We start from the raw sequence: 18,965 nt of genomic DNA, 5'->3' as shown, positions 1-18,965 counted from the left end.
GGTTAAGTATATAGAAGTGTCGCTAATCTTCAGGAAAGAGGGATGCTTATATAGCACTGTGTGTTCATAGAGCAGACCTGAGAAGGTATTGACTGCAAATGGTTGTTGAGCATGGGTTTACAGAAACAACTTCTGCTTGTCTGTACCAGTCTGCCATTATCTTTGTGTTACAGGTAGCTACTTGTTAATCTCCCCATAGACAGCCGTATACATACTTTGCACGTATAGAAACATTCACGTATCTTTGCTTGTTTGTTCCTTAATGTAGTGAAACAGTTTGACTGGGGTGACGATGCTCTAAGGCAGGGCTGCATGGACGCTCCTCACCCCAAACTAGGGCAGTGCCAACACAGAGAGGGTTCACCAATGGAGAGGGAACCTTTGCAAAGGTTACTGCTTACAAAATTAAGTTCATGGGTAGGATTTTTTTTCAGCAAATCTGTTTGCGGTCTTACACAAGCTATTTATTTTAGACCCAGCTCCTATTTTCCAGGTAAATTAATCTGGTAAATTACATGTAAATACGTGTGCTACTTCAGTGTTCCAGTTATAGGTGGGAGCTCCAAAAGAAGAGTTTTCAAACTTGTTGGATGGCTCATCAGTCTCTTCCCAGGTGGCTGTTTCACACATTCATCCCCACCCTGTATGCGCTTTTAAATTGACTTTAATCAGTTTGGTTCCCTTGATACCTTATTCTTGCTGGAACTGCTCAGAGAGCATGGGGCGGAAGAGGCTTTGGCTGGTAGATGTTACTCGTAGAATCATTTTAATGCCAATTAAAACAATTAACTTTATCTGGAACACGACAAAGATGAAACGTAGACTCGTGCTTCGAGCATGTGCGTGCAGGTATACGCACAGCTAGTTAATCTCCGTGTGCTTACCCCCGTTGTTGGGTTTGCTAGCTTACTACTATTCCAGTTTCTTCCTTTTTTGCCTCCCAGCATTCAGCCGTCTCTCACAGATGTACCTTTAGTCTCAAGCCTCATCAGTCTTCCTGCTGTGCCTTGGTGCTAGGGGAAGCGCTGGAGCCCTGTGAGCAGTACCTGTGCTAATTTACCTTAATACCTAACAGGGTAAGGTTCTCAGTCTTCACAGAGGTCTTAGGCAGTTCCCAGTACCTGCTCCTACCCCAGCTGTCTCCCGACCACACTGCAGTCTGCGACAGAGGTGTCCCTTTGGGTGTGCAGAGGCCAATTCGTCCCGAAGGCTCCTTGGGGAAAAAAGCTTCATCAAAATGCAAGATCACCGTAATGGTGGAAAATGACACAGTACTTCTGACTGCGTGTTATGCGGAAGAGGGAAAAAGAGGCCAGACAAACCACATAAAGAGTAGCTGTTAGGCTTTTCTAATTTTTATTGTGTGTAATTGGCTGGGTGGGTGTATTTAATTTCTTTGCACAGTCGCCAGCAGCTATCTGAGTGAAAGGAGGTTCAAATCGCGCAGTTCTTGGAACTGTGCTGTTCACATAAATTTTGGGGTGGTGAGCGTTTTTCTTCACATGCTTGATACATTTCATTTCCAGCCAAAGTGAAGTCTGACATATATCGGGTGTAGCGGAGCGTTACTGGCACCTCCAGTTTTTCTAGAACCAAACCAGGAGCATACTTGAGTGTGGTGTAGCATTTCCTAACGGATCTAGGAGGCTTACTGCATCCACCTGTGATCATCCACACCTGTTGGTACTCATGCGTGGGGAATCTCCTTTGATAATCCCTGAGGGACTGCAAGTTACAGCTGAATTGATCTTCCTCCCGGTGAAAATAGTTATTTAGCCTGTAGTAAGTTTAATTCCCATGCCAGGCTCTTCTTTCATGCCTGCCTGCTTAGGTGAGCGTTCTTTGCCCCTTTGCTGCCAGATGAGAAGCCCAGGAGTGCGTTCCTGTAGGCTGAGAAGAGCAGCTCACCGGGAGGAATCGGATCCGAGCGTGGGGGATGGCACCGTGTCTGCGTGCCCACGCTCTCTGCAGGGCGCCGAGATGGTGAAACAACTGCAGGGAGCCCATCTGGGAGAGGTGACAATCGAGGAAGTGTTCAGCTCAAATATCTACCATCGCAGCACTTACTGAAGCTGCAGCAATCAGCACCGGGAGGTCTGCGCTCAGACTGTGGAACTGTTGATATATAATCGCAACCGATGGCTTGAAAGGGAGAGGGGCAACTCCAGCTGTTGGTGTTTTCTGACTTTATTCTGGCGGCCCATCTTCTCTGGAGGATGTTGCAGATGCTTCTCGGCTGGGAAGGGAGGAGCTGCTGCGGTGCCCCTCTGCTAGCTGGGCTGCAGCTCCATGATCAGCAATGACAGTACATGCTAGCTGGGCGTGCAGTACATGGTCAGCTTGTACAGCTCCAGCTGTGCCCGGGCAGCGTGCGGCAGCAGCCAGGAGCCGCAGTGCGAGTGCGTGGGGTTAGGAGGGTTCCCGCGGCGGCTCGGGTCCCCGAGGACAGCTGGCAGTGCCTTAGCTCCGCCGTGGATGTGCCTGCTGACTCCTTGTCTTTGCTGTAACGCTTAGGTGGGAAGCTTCTGCTCTGCTCTCTTAGAAGTTTTATGCTGTCGTCTGGCAGTGCCTAAGTGTCTCTCCCTAAATCAAGCAGCGACATGGGTTTTTATGAATTTATTCTTTTTTTTTTTTCCCAGGGAGATCTAGCTGTAAAGCTGTTTTCACTTTTCTTTTGGTTAAGTCTTTGTACACGGGGGGGGGGGGGGGGGGGGGGGGGGGCAAAAAAAAAAAAGTATGATGAAACAGGTAAAGATAGTATCAGGGTGCAGGTAAAACGGAGGAAGGACCTTTTGGAAAGGGAGGTTGGTGTGGCTTCTGGGACCTCTGCAGAAGCTGTTCTGCAGCCGGATGGCTTTGAGGACAGACCTCCCTGAGGGCTGGCCCTGTTTGAGCCTTTGTCATAGGTGCCGTCCTACACGAGCACAGTGCTTTCTGGGTCAAGATCCATGTCTGCTGTATGCCACTAAGTCTTAATCCCTTATTTGGCTTTGAAATTTAGGACCAGAGCCTTTAATTGGCATTAGAAGCTGATGTGAATGTGTCAGTCCTATCCCAGGTTTCTGTAACTGCGTACCCTTTAGGTTGAGAAGGAAAGCAATACAAAAGATTGGTGTTAGCCTGTGCTTTCATTAATTTAAAGGTTCGTAAATCTCTGAACTACCGGATGGTGCTGGTGCCGTCTCTTTGAGAAATTGGCCATTAGTAACTATAACTAACCGGGTAGAGAGAGTTGTAATCAAAGGTAATGGACCATGAAAACTGTCTGGTTTGAAAGTAACAAAACTGCTGTTAAGGCTTAGAGGGAAAGTGGACAGGATTGAGGGGGAGGCTAATTGATAGTCAATAGGATTTCTTCTGCCCTTTCTTTAACTCTTCCCCTGCTAGGGGCTTTGGCAGATCCAGCAGTAACAATCACCGCTTTTACAACGTCTAACACCAAAGAACAACTAATGTGTTAAATAAACCGAGCGGTGGTCGGCCTAATGGCCATGCTGAGGGGCTGTAATCTCACTGCCGTTAAGTCTGAGGGAGAAGGTAAGTGTGCAGGGTGTTTGTAGAGTGACAAATGCCTGAAAGAAAGCGCTGATCAAAATGAGGAGCAACGAGAGAAACAGAGCTGTAGAGGGCTCCTACATGGAAACTGGGAGTTTCTGGGAAAGAGCTTGGTTGGAGGAGAGTGGGCTCTGTTGCCAGTAAAAAACCAAAAAGGTGTGTGTGGGACATGAATAGTTTCATACAGGAGGAGAAAAGAAGGAATGGCATTTGTACTACAAGTGAGGAGACATCTGTTTTTGTCAGCGGGAGTGAAAGGTCAGCAATAAATCTTCAAGCGTTTCTGTTATTTCCATATTTGTTCAATGCTATGATGTCCCACCACTGCATTCAGATGTCTTTGAGGCTGCCATGAATGATTCCGCTTTTTTTTCCTGACAGTTTCGAGTGTTCACCGCTCCCTTCCACAAGGTAGGCTTCGCAGATTTCTGGCTGGCTGATCAGCTCAACAGCCTGGTCGTGATACTCATGGATCTGGAGTACATGATCTGCTTCTACAGCTTTGAGGTTCAGTGGGAGGACAATGCTGGACTTCTGGCAAATACAGGTAGAGCAATGCTGATGACCCACACAAACAGTCAAAATGACCTGAAAAACACTGAGCAAGGCAACTTCATAATTATCTGTTTTGAAGAGGGCTACCGATGACATAGGAAACTAAAATAATTGGCATTTCTTGTAAAAGCAGCATTAGAGAGATTCTCCCCTTTCTTCCTTCCATCCAGGGAAATGGAATCTCACATCAGCATTCATTTCCTAATCCAGTCATTCAGCCTGACATGTATATTCATTGAAGAATTTAGACGCAGCGCTTCTTGACCGGGAAAAGAAAACCATTTTCCCGGCATTGTTGTTTTATTTCATAGTCGTTTAACCACGTATTTGCTTTTAGCCTGTGTCTGTTACTCAGCATGAAAATGAGTTGCATGAGCTTGTTAACAGCAATTTTCTGTGCTGTAGCCTGCTTCTTACAGGCTCCATGGCAGTATCCTAAAGCAAGAGAGGATGGAGAAACTTCCCTGGTAGTGCCACCCCTGACTCAATTAGAGCTGATGCTGCGGCGCCAGCGTTGTGCTTGCTCTCCCTCTTCTTTCTAGCCAAAGAGCAACAGAGTTGGCGTTTGAATTTTGAGTTTGGCCTTCTTAGTGGTAAAATAGTACCTGTCTCCTCCTGGGTCGGGCTGTTGGCTTCCCACTTGAAGCAGTGACTGCTGGCAAATTGTGTTGTCTGTTGGGTTTGACACTTGCTGAAAGAATCTGCAGTGTGCTTCAATAAGCATCAGTGTTCACTTTTTTCTTCCAGCCTGTCTGATCTTTCTCTTCCCTTTAAGACAACGTTGCAAGTAAATAAATATTTATTTATTAAAAATAAAAATAAAACAAATAAAGCAATGGAGTGGATAACAACTTGTCCTCTCCTAAATCAAACAGCAGAATGATAGCACAATACTTGGGGATAAATATCAGCTAATAATTTGTCTCCGTTAGTCTGAACAAGAAACAAATGTTTGTTAGTCAGTGCGGCGTTTGATTTGGATGGGCTGAGTGAGATGACATAAGAACAGGGCGTGCTTGGGGGTTCCAGGCAAAGCTGGGGTTTTCCTGGTCATTTAATTTCCTCAATAAAAAGAAGGCTTTCAAACATCAGGGGTGTGACACTATGCCGTGTTGGTGTAGTTACCTCTCACCCTGGCTGTTGAAGCCAGAGCGTAGCATGGGCTTTGCTGCTTTTTTTTTAAAAAAAAAAAAAAAAGCCAAACCCCCAACACATACTGAAATATGTTTTTTCCTATTACAATATCCAAGAAAAATGGGTCAAGGACGTGTTAGGCTAAGTAGCCTTTTTGAGCCGTCCTGCAGAGTTTGGAAATGCTCTCCCATTTATGCACAAAAATTCAGTGTCGAAGGCCGGTTTGTAATTCCATCCTTAATTTGATTATTCACAGGACTGCCAACAGCACAAAATAAATTTAAAAATAGATTATTTCTAATCTTCTTGCATGTTAATTATACTGGCAGCAGTGAAAGAGTTGGATGATGATCTGTCTGGATGTGTTATTGATGTCAAGTCATGTGAATACCTCCGAGATGGAGTAAAGGGCTTCAGGATACTTTCTGGTGATGAGCTGGTTGCTGTTCTGGATGTGTGTGCGCGTACATGTGTGTGCCCCAGTATGAGATACTGATGGGGAATTGCTCTCGTGTCAAGTGATACTACTCTTACAGAAAGGAAGATGATAGGAGTTCTTAAACTTACTGACTCTTTCTTCCTGAAACTTTTTTCTTGCAGATAATCAGATTTGTTACAGCTACTCCTACGGAGTGAGAGCAGTCGTCCAGTGCATCCCTGCTTGGTTGCGATTCATCCAGTGCCTGCGCCGATACCGTGATAACAAACGGGCCTTTCATCTGGTTAACGCTGGAAAATATTCCACCACCTTCTTTGTGGTGACATTTGCAGCCCTCTACAGCACTCACAAAGGTATTGGTGATTTTGGAAAATAATTTGCCAGTCATGGGGTTTGCTTTTTATGTGGGAGAAGCTCAGAAATTGGCATCCCCTCGAAGCGTGAGCTTTTGTCTTTTGCCACCTGTGAAACATCTCAGTGGAAAGGCAAAGGCATACCTAGCTTGCAAAATGTATTTGAAGGCCTTTTAGGTATTTTTCACATACCTGGTCTGATTAGAACTGCACTTTGGGAGTGTCAAGAGGGAGTTTTCAGGTTTCTCTCTCAAAAGGAGAAAACTGAAATACATGCCAGTTTTTGCTGTGAAGGGAGTTTGAATGGGAGAATAATAAGGAAAGGGATAACATAGGAAATATTTCTGCCTCAGCATTCTTGAACAGATAACCTGGATCATCTAAATAAAGTCGGTCCATCGTTCCTGAATGTGGGGAGATGTGCACAGTGCTGAAAAATGCCCTCTCTGGATTTTCCTGTGTGTTTTTATCCATGTTTTTTCTGTAGCTGGTAAGGAGTTGTTTCCAATCCATTTAACTGCAGATTGAGCTCTGATCCCTGAAGTTCCTCATCTCCCTGGAAACGACAATTACTCGATTCTGCTCTTGTTCTGAAGGAAAAAGCTTTTAGTTTCTGCACTTCAGGCAGTCGCCCTGCCTTTCATTGTTCTGAAGTCCTAAAAGCTGTGTTCTGTTATTTGAAAAATATATGCTTTCTCGGTCTCTAGAAATTAGCAACCGCACACGCTCCTGAGCAATTACTTATCCTGAAATATGATTGTGGTGGGGCCAGAAGTGTCCAAGGCATGCTTCTAGTTACCATGGTGGTTTTTTGGAGGGGTGGCAGGGTTATTTGAAACCTTCCTGTGGCCAAGAAATGGCTGTTTTGATATAGCTGGGCCTGCAGCCACACCGATCGTGTTTGTCAGGCTGCACATTTTAACGGCAGAGAAATGCTTTGGTGCAAACTGGCTGAAGGATGTAAGTCGGGCGCTCTGTAATCTGGAGGTGCACACCAACCTGGTGTGGGAGCATCGGTGGTGGGTGCAGCGCCCGGCCCCCCTGTGCATCTCCCCCACCCGCTGCTGCGTCCCTGGAGCTTGTTCCCATTTTAACTTGCTTGCTCAGTGACATTCTGCAGCTCTGTTCCAGCCCTGCAGTCCAGTTAGTCACCGCCACCCCGAGATGAGACAAATACAGATTGCCTGGCTATAGTCAGTGCTTATATGCTTTTACATCCAGTGCCTGCTTTGGGGAGGCTGACTAATGCTTCTCCTTCCCGGGGGGGACGTGCTGGCAGAGCCTTCTGTGGGAAGGTTGGGGTAGGTTTGGAACCAAGAAGAAAACCAGCATCTGTCAAAATGTCCTGTTGAAGTATTTGACCTCTTTCTACTCCCCTTGAAACTTGCACGCGTGCCAGCGCCGCTGGCCCTTGTTCTCCTTGCTGCCATACATAACTGTTGCCTGCTCTTCACGTCTGGCGGGGAGTGGGTTGTAATGAGGTGTTTACGAGCCAGGCACAGGGCTGGTTCCAATTGCTGAGAGATGTTCGTGACTCCCAGCTTTTGTCTGTCCAGTTTTGTTAGTGGCAGTCAATAGCGTGTAGTTGTTGGTGTCGTGCAAAAAAAAATAAAAATTTGGAAGCTTGGTGGCCTTTGGAAATTACATGTTAGCACAGATTTTATAAATGTCCCCATGCTGGGCTTGTAGTTATTCTTCAGAGGGCTGCCTGAAGACCTTGCTGTGCCCTCTCAGCCCTGTAGGCCTATTCCCATCCTGCCATAAATGCACTTTCTAATATGCTGTACCTGTTAAGAATCCAATTTTATCTCTGTGCTTTACATAGATTCCCAGTTCTTTCTGAACTTGGAATCAGATGGTCGATCACCAAGTTGTGATGATGTTACTGTTGAAAATAGACGCACTGCTCGCCCACACCTTCTCTGTGGCTGCCTAAGGACAGCAGAGACAGGCACCCATCTCTTACCTACAAAACATCTGTTGAGGGTTAGCTGCTTGCTGTTAAGAAAGCAAGCGCTGCCCAAAACAAGCGTCAAGTTGGTAAAGATCCTTGCTTCTTACACGTGCTCTAAACTGGAGTAAGTAACAAACCTGTTAATTGCAGGGGTAACAAGAGTTTTATTTAAACAGTCTTTCATGCCTGTGTGTGCAAGCCTATGACTTATACCTCTGGCATGACAGCTTTTGGCTTCTGGGACAAGAGGGTAATGGGTGGCCTTTTCTCGGGAGGTCAGGTAATGTACACCAGTGCCTGTTCTCCACTTGGGAGCCCTGGGGATGTCGCAGCCCTCGGAAAAGGCTTGTCTTCCTCCCCCGATTTGAGCATTGAATCATCTGTAGCTCGTGTGGAGGTTTTTAGCTTGTGTCGCTTGGACTGTGCAGCCGGGAGGGTTTGTTGGCGTTGAAAGCCAATGAAGTCATACCGGGTGCACTCGTGGCATTCTTGTGCTGTGTTTTCATACGCTTGCTGGAAAACAACTCAAACAAATGCCACCTTACTATGTTTGAGATGTGTGCTGCTTCTAGTCATATCAGGTACTCCCTCCTCCAAACCTCCTGTAGCGAAGGATCCCCCCAGTAACACAGTGTCATCTGGGCTCTTGATGAGTATCTCAGTTTCCCCAAAATATCACTGTTTAGTAATTCCTATTGCTCAGGCAGTGCATAATTCTGGTTCTTCCTTCCCTCAGAGAAGACATTCCTTTACTTTTCTTCCTTTTAGATGCAGAATGCAATTTCCCCTGCTAATTGCAGCTGGGCTGTTAGATGGGTAGAGATAGAAAAGTAAATTCTGTTAGATTTTCTCTCCCAGGCTTGCAATCCTGTTGTCCTGGGACCAGACTGATTTTACAGAGTTAACTCCCAGATACCATATCAATATTCAGCTGTCATCTGGATCAGTGGAGCTGAAGCAGCTACCCCATCAGATAAGATGGGAGCAGGCAGCGGCTGTGTGGACGAGTGCCGACCCACGCCGCCTGCGCCACCACAACCGCGTTTCAGAGACGACAGCAGCGACCCAAGGGCAACTGTTGCTGAGCTCCCAAAGGAAGAATTCTCAGTATTTTTATATCGCTCAAAGGAATGGGAAGCAAAGGCCGCGTTCTGTAAATATAGTCCTGCAGGGTATGTTTGCACAGGCAAATGAGGCATATCTGTAACTCTAAGCTACCTAGCAACTGGAGTGCGTGCCGCCGGTCCCTGCCTGCGCTGCGGTCCCTGCCTGCGCTGCACGGCCAGGCAGCAGCCCCTTCTCCCCGTGCTTCGCTCCCCTTGCTCCACACGAAGGAGTTCGGTGCTGGCATTGACTTCCCTGGCAGTGCCAAGTAGCCTTGCCCAGAGCTAGCCAACTGCATATTGTATTGCCTTATTTAATCCCTACGGAAACCGACGTGGCGCTGGGGAAACAAATGATGAAGCTGTGCCTGCAGCAGAATATTTACCCCAAGGGCAGTGTTAGTTTGACACAATGCTGCTTTTTGCAGCGTTTTCACTCTGCCAAAGGCAGGTGTGCTTTCCTCAACAAATGCACCAGTATAGCTGCTTCCACTTCAGTCCAGCATATCACAGCATTCCACAGGCATCCCCTCTTGTATAAAGTGCACTTGCATGTAAGAAGGTACGCTGACATACCTCGAATAGCCAGCCTTGGTTTCGTTCCTCTCTCAGACCCGGTTCAGACTTTGTAAGGATAGGATTGTTATATTTAGGTGTTCAGCTCTTGTGAGAAACTGTGCAACAGGGGTTGCGTTGTGCTACTTTAAGAGTGCCAGTCACTTCTTAATCTTTGCACGTGATTTATGCTCCGACTTTATTCTCTGTAAAACAAGACGCATCTTGGTTTTGCTAACGTCCGTCAGTTTTCTCTTACCTTGATGCCCTTCGCTCACACGGTGTCATCAGAAGTATCTGGCTCCCATAGAATATGTATTTGGCGCCTGCGCTTGAAGAACTGAGCTTCCTGAGTGCTTTGTACTCTTCCATCATTTTCTTGTTTCGTGGGATTTGCTGTTTCAGCGTGTGCTCATTCCTCATTTTCTTTCAGGAACACATTACTAAGCTTAAGCACAAGTACTGGGTTAAAACGGGCTATATGGGATTTTATTCTTTAACTGAAAGGAAAGATGGTTTATGCAAGTTTTCATTGTCAGTTTGATCTACACACCTTATTCAGTGAATCCTTGTGGTCTGGGTAGTATCCAGCTATTTATTAACCTCTGAATTATTCCAAAGTTAATCCCTGTGGTCTGGAAACTTGAGTAAGTGTCTCTGCCTCCATACTGCTCCCACACCCTTTCCAGGTACTCCAAACAAGACTGCTGAACACTAGCTGACATCAGCTTGGAAGTGCCACGGAGAGCCTTAGGTCGGTCTAAGATAATGTGACTGCCACGCACTTTCTCATTAAACAGTCCAGGAAACTGACAGTAATTAAAAATACAGAAGTTAACTAAATAGGGCGGTCTCTAAAGAGTAGTGCTTCTCTCTGTGTTCTCATCATTGCTTCAGAAACAGGCTTCTCTCATGAACTGATGTGTAATTTCTTGGCGTGGTTTTTTTTTAAGCCAGAATAAGAAAAAATTGTGAAACTGTTTGCTTTGCCAAGGAATTGAGATGTGAACTGTCGAGGCAGGAGACACCCTTCGATTAATGGGCTATTGCAAGAAGGTGTTGGACCATCCCATACTAACAGAGAGGTTTGACCAGGTCTGCCCAGATGAAGATGAATGGGAAATGTGCTGCTGCTTGAAAATACAGTGGGAGATCCCCAGGTCTCTTAACTGCTGCCCACTCCTCATTAATCACAGTGGCTTCACCTGCTCCCGGTGGTGATACCGGCTGGCGTAGCCAACTCCACGCTGGAACAGAGCACTGGTTCCCCCACGGTCTGTCCCACTGCAGCTCCCATGGGGGAGGGGTATGGCTTCCAGGTGAAGGCTGGGGAGAGAAGGAGGGGGGAAGAGGGTGTTGCTGTTGCGCTGGGAGCTGCAGGAGCACACCTGACTGTGCCTTAGCTCTGCTGGCTCAAGTACTGGGTGGTGGGTAGTGTCACTTAGCCCTGGCTGCTGCTGTGTTAGAAACCGCAGGGTGCAGCCCCTGCGGAGTGAATTTGCTGGTCGGTGGAACAGTAATTCACTCTGATCCTAAATGGTTACAGCAGGAGAGGAGAGCAAGGTGATGTGAGAACCGGCACTAAAATGACTTTTACAGAAATCAGATGTCGGCGCAACTGCTTATAAGTACCTCAGCTGAGAAACGTCATTTCATTTCTAGGGAGTGGAGCAAGGTGAAATAAATGGACAGACAGTATTCAAGTACAAATCTTTTTTTTTTAAAAAAAATGTACCAAACTTGAAAACAAAAAAATTCACGAAAGAAAGAAGCAAGTAGCATTTCTGAGATCCTGTTCCCTAGCTTATCCCTGGTATGTCAGCACAAGATCTCTTACCTCTCCTCTTCTTTCTCAGCTCTGGAAGAGCTGTCAGCACTGTGGCAAGCCAGATGATTTGATTTGGGTGTCACAAGAGCTTTATAGAGTGCTTGGGTTGACCTCTTGAAGTAAAACAAACTTTGTAATGGATTAACTGCCACCTTTCTTAATACTTGCAGTTTTCGTGCGGCTTGCCCTAGCACAGCATACAGGCAACTCCATCAGGATGATTATTTGGAGCTAAAACATGCAACGTCTGTCACATTGCTGTGAGCTAGGATGAATTTTTGTCTGAAACGCTGTCATCCCATGCCCAGGAGGCCTTCAGTAATGAGTTGTGTTCATTAGCCAGTCTTTCTGATCCTTTCCATCAGAGCAGCAGCAGTGTCATTAGCGAAGAATCGGAGGCATTGCCACGGGCAAACATTTCCATCCTGGCCTCTGACCTTCTCCCAGCTTTGACGTGGGTCTCTCCAGCGTCCTGAGCAAGCCCGGTTTCTCCACGCTGACTCGTTAGCTCCTCTAATAGCTCAGACACCCGTCTGGGTGATGGAGCCAGGAAGGGTGAGGAGCACCAGGGCAGGGCTGCAGCAGGACCACCCTGGCCGGGCGGAGGTGCCGGCAGGAGCTCCCTGGCCAGCAGCCTGCGGTAAGTGAGCAGGGAAGGTGGGATGAGACGGGAGCCTGGGAGAGAGGGGGTTAGAGGCATTTCGGGAACTGCCACCTCACCCTGAACGTCAGCACAAATGAGGCGTAAAATCCCACAGGGAAAATCTTCCCCTGCTTTGTAGGTCTACAAATGTCAAGCAGGACATTCCTGGTGCCGGCAGCCGTGCCGTGGGGGGAGAGGCAACCTCGCACCCTGCTGCTGCATGATTCATGCGTTTGCTTCTCAAGATTGCAGCTGAGAGAGGGAGATACGGATTTTAATAGCTGGGATTTGGAAAGTGGACTAATAGTACCATGTGTATCACTTAATACCCTTTTTGTGTTAAAGGTGGCTGGAGAAGCGGGAACACCAATGAATAAGGTGTAAGTAAAAAGGGTGGCCTGCTGATACCTCATTTCATGGGCGTTTAAGAGGGAGAAGCCTGACCTTTTTTTAATGGAACACTTTAAGAAAAGCAACTGACTACATCACAAGTGATTTTCCTTTCAAATGTATGCAGGTCTGGAGTTCTCTGGTGCTGCAGAAATCTAGGAGATGCAATCGTGCAACAATTTCTTTTTTTTTTTGGTTGCTATTATATTTTGAAGGAATCTGCTTTTGGATCTCAAAGCAGAGGCAGAGGTAGCAGTTGACATTGTGTCCCAGTCCCTAAATTGACTAATGAAGGTTCTGATTACCATGCCATTTATTTCTGACTGTGAGTCCAGGCGTTCTTATTAGTGAGACTGCTGGCAAATGCTTAGATTGGAAACCCCATCCCTGTCAAGGTAGCAGTAAAGCATCCCCCAAGAAAACTTCTCAAATGCTAGAAAAGCCACCAGAAGAAGAATCAGATCAAATCTCAGTCATGACTGATATGGTTCCTCCCGTTTGCAATTAAATCACATTCTTCTGTTTGTGAGATGCAATCAATGACGTTGCATTGAAATTAGACACAGCCATATTGTCCTACAAACCCAATGCAAACCTGCAGAGTATTTTTAGTCAAAACACTATTTGGGGATTCCCTGCTCTACAAATGTGGTATCTAACTAGAAGAAGAAACGCGATGTTGTCTCCTGACAGTTCTTTACTGAGCTGTTATCTTGCTGCTTTCCTTTAAATTGTGCCCGGAGGCTATAGCAGAGGTTTGCAGAATCTAACAGGAAGGTTGTTCATACGAAGTGGTTGGTATTTGACAAAGCCCATCAGTGCACAATGGCAAGTCCTCTGTGTGCTCCTCCGGGTTTTTTGCCTTTTTACTGCATTAAGTCCACTGTCATGTTACAGCTCTGCCATTGATTGGTATTAAATAGCAGGACGTGCTGGCTGGGCAGAAAGGCAACGCTGCTGCTAGTCCCTCATTAAGATGGATAATTACTGAGGGAGGGGTAATACCGCGCTTCAAGCATTAAGGCGTTAGACAAATGCTTTGGGATGTCATTCTGATGGCAGTTCGTCTATAGATAAGTCACTTCTGGCTGTCACCCCCCTCCCGTGATGTGCTGGGATGGAGTTAATGGGCAGGTGTCATCCAGGTGGCAGAAGATGTATGCTCAGGACTTGTGCCTGTGCTTGGCTGGCACACTGTGACTGTATTTTTGTTTTGATTCTGCTTAAATTGGTGACTTCCAGGCTGGTCATCAAAAGGAGACTGAATTTGGCACACCTTGACCGAGTGGTTCTTAATCAGGGCTGGAGGCAGAGCTCCCCTGGCGGGGTCCGTTCGGTCTGATGCTGCAGGGTTTACCTGACTCTTTCCTGATAACCTCGTGCTTCTTCCAGCTTTTATCACAGTTTTCCCCATCAGCAGAAACCACAGCCGGCTGACACACCAGGAGTGCTTATCGAGGGCCATTGTGCTCTTATCCACATCTTCAATAATACATGGCATTGATTTTTTTTTGCTGTGTTGAATACTATATGGTGTTTACATTCCCCAGAATAATTCAGCAGGGTAAACAGATAGTATTCTTTGGAAGTAAAGTCAATATTAACAGCGTTCAGGATAGTATTTGCTGTCTATCTTTGATAGAAAGGAGCCTTTCTCTTGCCTATGTTTGGAAGGGGCTGTAATTTCTGCAGAGTGGTATTCTCTCTGAATGCCAGTCAGATACTGTGTCCCCTGGAGCTGGTTTGGGCATCCAACATACCGTCTATCAGCAGTTTTTGCAGACAGTAAATTCTGCTGCCGCAAGTGCCTTTGGCTGTTTTCTCGGACCATGGCCGTTCACAGCTTGTTCGAAGGTGGAAGCCTTCCCTTATTTCTCTCACTGACCTAGAGCAATTTCTAGGTGTATTTGTGCAGTGTATCTATTGGAATTGCCTTTTATAGGGCATGCCAATGGAGATTCTGTGGTGAAGGTTGTGAACGGCTCCTGTGGTACGCCGCTTCCCGTGGACTTTGTGGCAGGTGGAGATAGCAGGGCGTTGCGAGCTCGAATGGCTTCTGACATAGCTGAACACCTCCAGGTTGTGGACATGGTAATGTGAACGCACGTTGAAATTTGCCCATCGGCAGGGAGGGTGAAGCTGCACCTGCAACTTTACATGCAGAGGGAGGTTTGGTGCTGGCGGGGGTTGGTCCTGCACGTGCTGTTTTGAATAACCGTAGCTTAGGAAGTTGCTACATGGTGCTGCCCTTTGGAGCACCGAGTAGAAAGGTCTTTCATGCACCCCTTGCTGGGTGGACTGGCAGTTGCACTGTCAAAGGGTTGCCGCAGCCCATGGGATGTTAAAAGACTTGGCCTTTTTTCCCTTCTTAGAGAGGCTGAGATCTACCAGGAGTCCGGAGTGCTTCTGTCATCCTGAGACTCTCCCTCTCTAATGGTTTGTCGTGGTTTCTGGCACATCATTAAACAAAGAAAAAACAGAGGATTGAAACGGTTCCTGCTTAAATAGACCCTGACATCATCATACATATGCACAGCTATGTCTTGCTTCTGAAAAACTGGCAGGCTAGGAGTAGATGGAGCCTCTGGGCAGAATATGAATGCCTTGATTTTCTACCCCCCTGAGCAGCAGTGAAGAGGGCCACTAGGACCAGCCAGTGGAGGCTGAGATATAATTGCTTGCCTAGAGCAGTAACATATTTCCGTACACCAGCTGAATACCAATGAGGATAGAAGGAAGGAAGGTATGAAACGATTGCAGGCGGGAGAAAAAGGGAGGATAAATGATTAAAGGAAGGGACTCAAAGGCCAAGGCTGAAGACAATAGGCTAGTTCTGATCAGAGCATTTTACTGGGGAGTGATTTGGGTTTTTTAATGAATTTTTTCAGGAGCCAAATGCATTGCAGAGCTGGTCGGTGAGAAAGTGAGCAGGAGCAAGGGGCAAAGCAGCATGACCCCAGGTGCCACTGAAAAGACTGCTGCAAAGACAGGGGCAGGGAAAGGGGGCTGAGACCAGGATGACCTACCTAGAATCAGGCACATCCTTTGGAGGTTGATGAGGTTAATGCCACAAGATTTCTTACCTGAGCCTTTTTTCCTGGTGGTACTCCTTTCCATAATTGCACAGAATAACCATTAAGGCAGTTTAGGTTTTAGCAGTGTTAACGTTTGAAATCACCTTCCTGTGTAATCAACAACTTAGGATACAGATTTGTTAGCCCCTGACGTAGTTTGAGGTGGTAGTCAGGGGCCACGCTGGCCCCCCTGTGACTGGAGAACGCCAAAGGAGCTCCCAGCAATGCTGCTGTGGCTCGTGCCAGGGCTGTGACCAAAAGCACGGCAGCGGATGGTGCTGTCTACGCTGCCTTCTGCCCGTCTGCTCCATGAAGACGTGGAGTAAGACTCAGCCTATATGAATTCCATCCTTAAGGGGGGAAAAAAAAAAAAAAAAAAAAAAAAAAAAAAGCATGACCTAACCTTCAAGCCTAAGCTACCCATAGAAAGCTTGCAGCCCACACAGCCTCACAGGTTAGTTTGGAGCATTTTAGATGTTTTAAAGGCACTTAACCCATTAACTGCCTCTGAATTATCACTTATGATCTGGTAGTGGGAGACTGGAGATCTGGTGAGCTAAAAATAGTGTTGGAAAGGACAGGCTTAGTGTCTCTGAGTCACTGAACATCAGTATCTGCCTTTTCTTCCTGAAATAACGTAGTGGAGGGTTTGGGGAGGAACTGATAAGGGAAAATACAAGCTTGGAGTAGAGCCCTAATTGCTAAGGTCTAAGAACCTCACCTGCATCCTCTTTTGTGGGCATCTGCATTGGAAAAATGGATGGGAGAGGTGGTTTCAAAGCAGCAGCATTAATGTACCTGGGCACCAGAGCCCGTATTCTGCAGGACCTGTGTGCCTGCTCCGGCTGGCATGACGGCTCGCTGCAGCGGCAGTGGCGGCTGCCACGATGCTAGACCAGTCCCGGGCTAAAGCCCAGCATCGGGAGGATGTGGGGTATTGTTCAAAGGCTTCCAGCCTCGTACAAAAGCAGTGAAGCTAGTCAACCCTGAGAGCTGCCGCAGATCCCATGTCCTTTCCCTCCGCTGATGTGCGGCTTCAGTGCAGGCAGGCTCTGCTGCAGAAGTGGCTTTCATAGGTTTGCTTTAGGGGGTGTGTTTTGAAAGGAGAATGAGTGTGTGTGTTTGACCTATATCCTGCACATCACGTCCAGGAAGCCTGAAAGGCACAATGGGAGGAATGTACTCTTACACGATGCCTCTCATTTTCACCTCCATTAATTTTATTGGATTCCTGCATTACATTTGTGTTGTAATTGTTAGAAACAAAAAGGGAGGGAGAGACCAAATGGCACTGTTGCTCCCTCTATGATCAGCTTCAGGGATTCTGTTGTTTTAAAGCCATGTATATGGAAAACAGTGCTGTCACTTAGTGTGGGAGCAGGTTTGGACTGAAAACATTACGGGTTTTTTGTATTAGAAGTGTTCCTGGCTTTGTTAGAAAGAATCAGTGAACGAGCAATTGTGGTGGCTGCACAGAAAGGAGGAAAGGCTCGTGGTAGCAGCGAGATGCAAAGTGTCACAGTCTCGCAAAGCATTAGAACATGCTTTATTTTAGGAACTTTATGACCCCGATTTGCTAATTGAAAGCAAACAGAATTATGAGATCTGTTTGATTTTTACCCAGCCAACTGATGCAGGGAAATTTAGCTGAATTGAGAGCAGCGTAACCTTTCCAGGGGGGAACGGGAAACAACTTTGTTGCAAAAATATATCCGTAGGTGAGCAGACGTTGGGCCTGCAGCCCTGTGTTTCACAAAGTGGAGCTCTATATGGGTATTTAGAACTCCATACAGAGCCTTCCTCAGGATTTATACATACACGTTAATGTATTGCCGCTGCTTTGCTTGTTTTCCCCTGCTGCCGCAACCTCCGAAATGGCTGGTGGAAATTCCTGTACTGCCCATCCCCTTTCAGGCTTTTAGGACACTAATTCACAGTTGTTTGTATTTATACAAACTAAAATATTTTCTTACAAAATGCTCCTAACTAAGCACCGCCTCATTATTTTTTCCTTTGTACGAGCCTGGGTCCTTTGTGAAATCTGGCCCTCAGCTTCCACCTGCTGTTCAGAGCCAGAACGGCAGGTCTGCCACGAGTCTCGAGAAAATAAAAATATCCGTGCAAATTTCAATCCCACGTGCAAAACGTTGAACGATATGAAAGTGGAATTGAAATGACAAGATCAAGCTGGTCCTGGCGAGGCTTTGGGTTTGGTTCGGATTAGCTAGCCTGATGACTTTCCCAGAACCTGAATGAAAGGGGTGTTGTTTCCTCTGATCAAATCAGCCGATTTGTAGCTGGTTTAAGAAGCAACCTGTACAGAAGTATGCTGTTCTTTTCTTTTCCAGCTAAAAACCACAGTGACACCCAAGTGTTCTTCTACCTGTGGATTATCTTCTATTTCATCAGCTCTTGCTATACCCTAATTTGGGACCTGAAGATGGACTGGGGTCTCTTTGACAAAAATGCTGGTGAAAATACCTTTCTTCGAGAAGGAATTGTCTACCCACAGAAAGTGCGTATACCTCTTATTAGGAAAGGCTTTGAATATTTTAACAAAACTTGCCGAGTTTAGAGCATGTTGCCGTTGGCCACTGGTGCTTCTGAATGCTGTGGGCTCAGATTTCTCTAGCAGTAGAATTCATTTGATTCAAAGAGATAATTTCATACTGTTCACTTTTCCTAGCGGATGAGCAGAAAATTCTGTGCCTTCCTGAAGGCCTGAAGAGGTCTGCCTTCTGTGCAGAACACGTAGGATGAGCTGTCCTGTTTGTCTGTCTTGTCCTTCAGGCATACTACTATTGTGCCATTGTAGAAGACGTGATCCTGCGTTTTGCGTGGACCATCCAGATCTCCCTCACTTCCATGCAAATCTTTCCGTATGCTGGGGACATCATTTCTACTGTATTTGCCCCACTTGAGGTATTCCGGTAAGGCTGCTTGACTGAACAGTTTGTTTCTCTATTTACGTTTTTGTTACTTGTATAACATCAGCACGGTGGGAAGTGCCTTGCTGGGACACGGAGGGTACTGGTCCTTGAGATGGAAGACTAGGTCTGACAGGAACATCTAATCCAAGCAGGGTGCTGAGTGAAGAAGGCTGTAGAGGGCTCTGGGGTTGGGTCCTTCATACTATGTCTGGTTTCTTCCAAACCTATACCTGATCTTGAGGGGTTTGGTTTTGCTAAATTTCTCCTTAAAAATTACCTTGTTGAAATTTCTAGCTGAAGTTCCACTTGATTCTCAAGTTGACAATTTTCAAATCTCAGCTTCTTTTCCAAATGCTAATTGGGATCCTGCACCATCGGTTGGGATCCTGCAAGGTTCTGGGGCTCTTTACACACTTGTACTCTAGGCGGAAACCCACCGCCGTGGCTTCCTG

The 18,965-nt window shown here is 46.5% G+C and overlaps 1 protein-coding gene across 2 annotated transcripts in view; it reads left to right on the top strand.

The window, feature by feature from the left end:
• Positions 1 to 18,965, top strand: part of XPR1 (xenotropic and polytropic retrovirus receptor 1) — a 109,440-nt gene that overhangs the window by 88,592 nt on the left and 1,883 nt on the right. For both annotated transcript variants that reach the window (XM_056355258.1, XM_056355259.1), the window contains 4 exons: positions 3,937 to 4,102; positions 5,845 to 6,036; positions 17,932 to 18,098; positions 18,374 to 18,513. In XM_056355258.1, coding sequence (XP_056211233.1) covers positions 3,937 to 4,102; positions 5,845 to 6,036; positions 17,932 to 18,098; positions 18,374 to 18,513 — 665 coding nt within the window. The remainder of the gene's footprint in view (positions 1 to 3,936; positions 4,103 to 5,844; positions 6,037 to 17,931; positions 18,099 to 18,373; positions 18,514 to 18,965) is intronic.

This window comes from Falco biarmicus, chromosome 11 (genome assembly GCF_023638135.1).
Source record: "Falco biarmicus isolate bFalBia1 chromosome 11, bFalBia1.pri, whole genome shotgun sequence".
Classification (NCBI taxonomy): Eukaryota; Metazoa; Chordata; class Aves; order Falconiformes; family Falconidae; genus Falco; species Falco biarmicus.
Note: the sequence above shows the minus strand (reverse complement) of the source record. Positions and strands in the feature narration are given on the sequence as shown.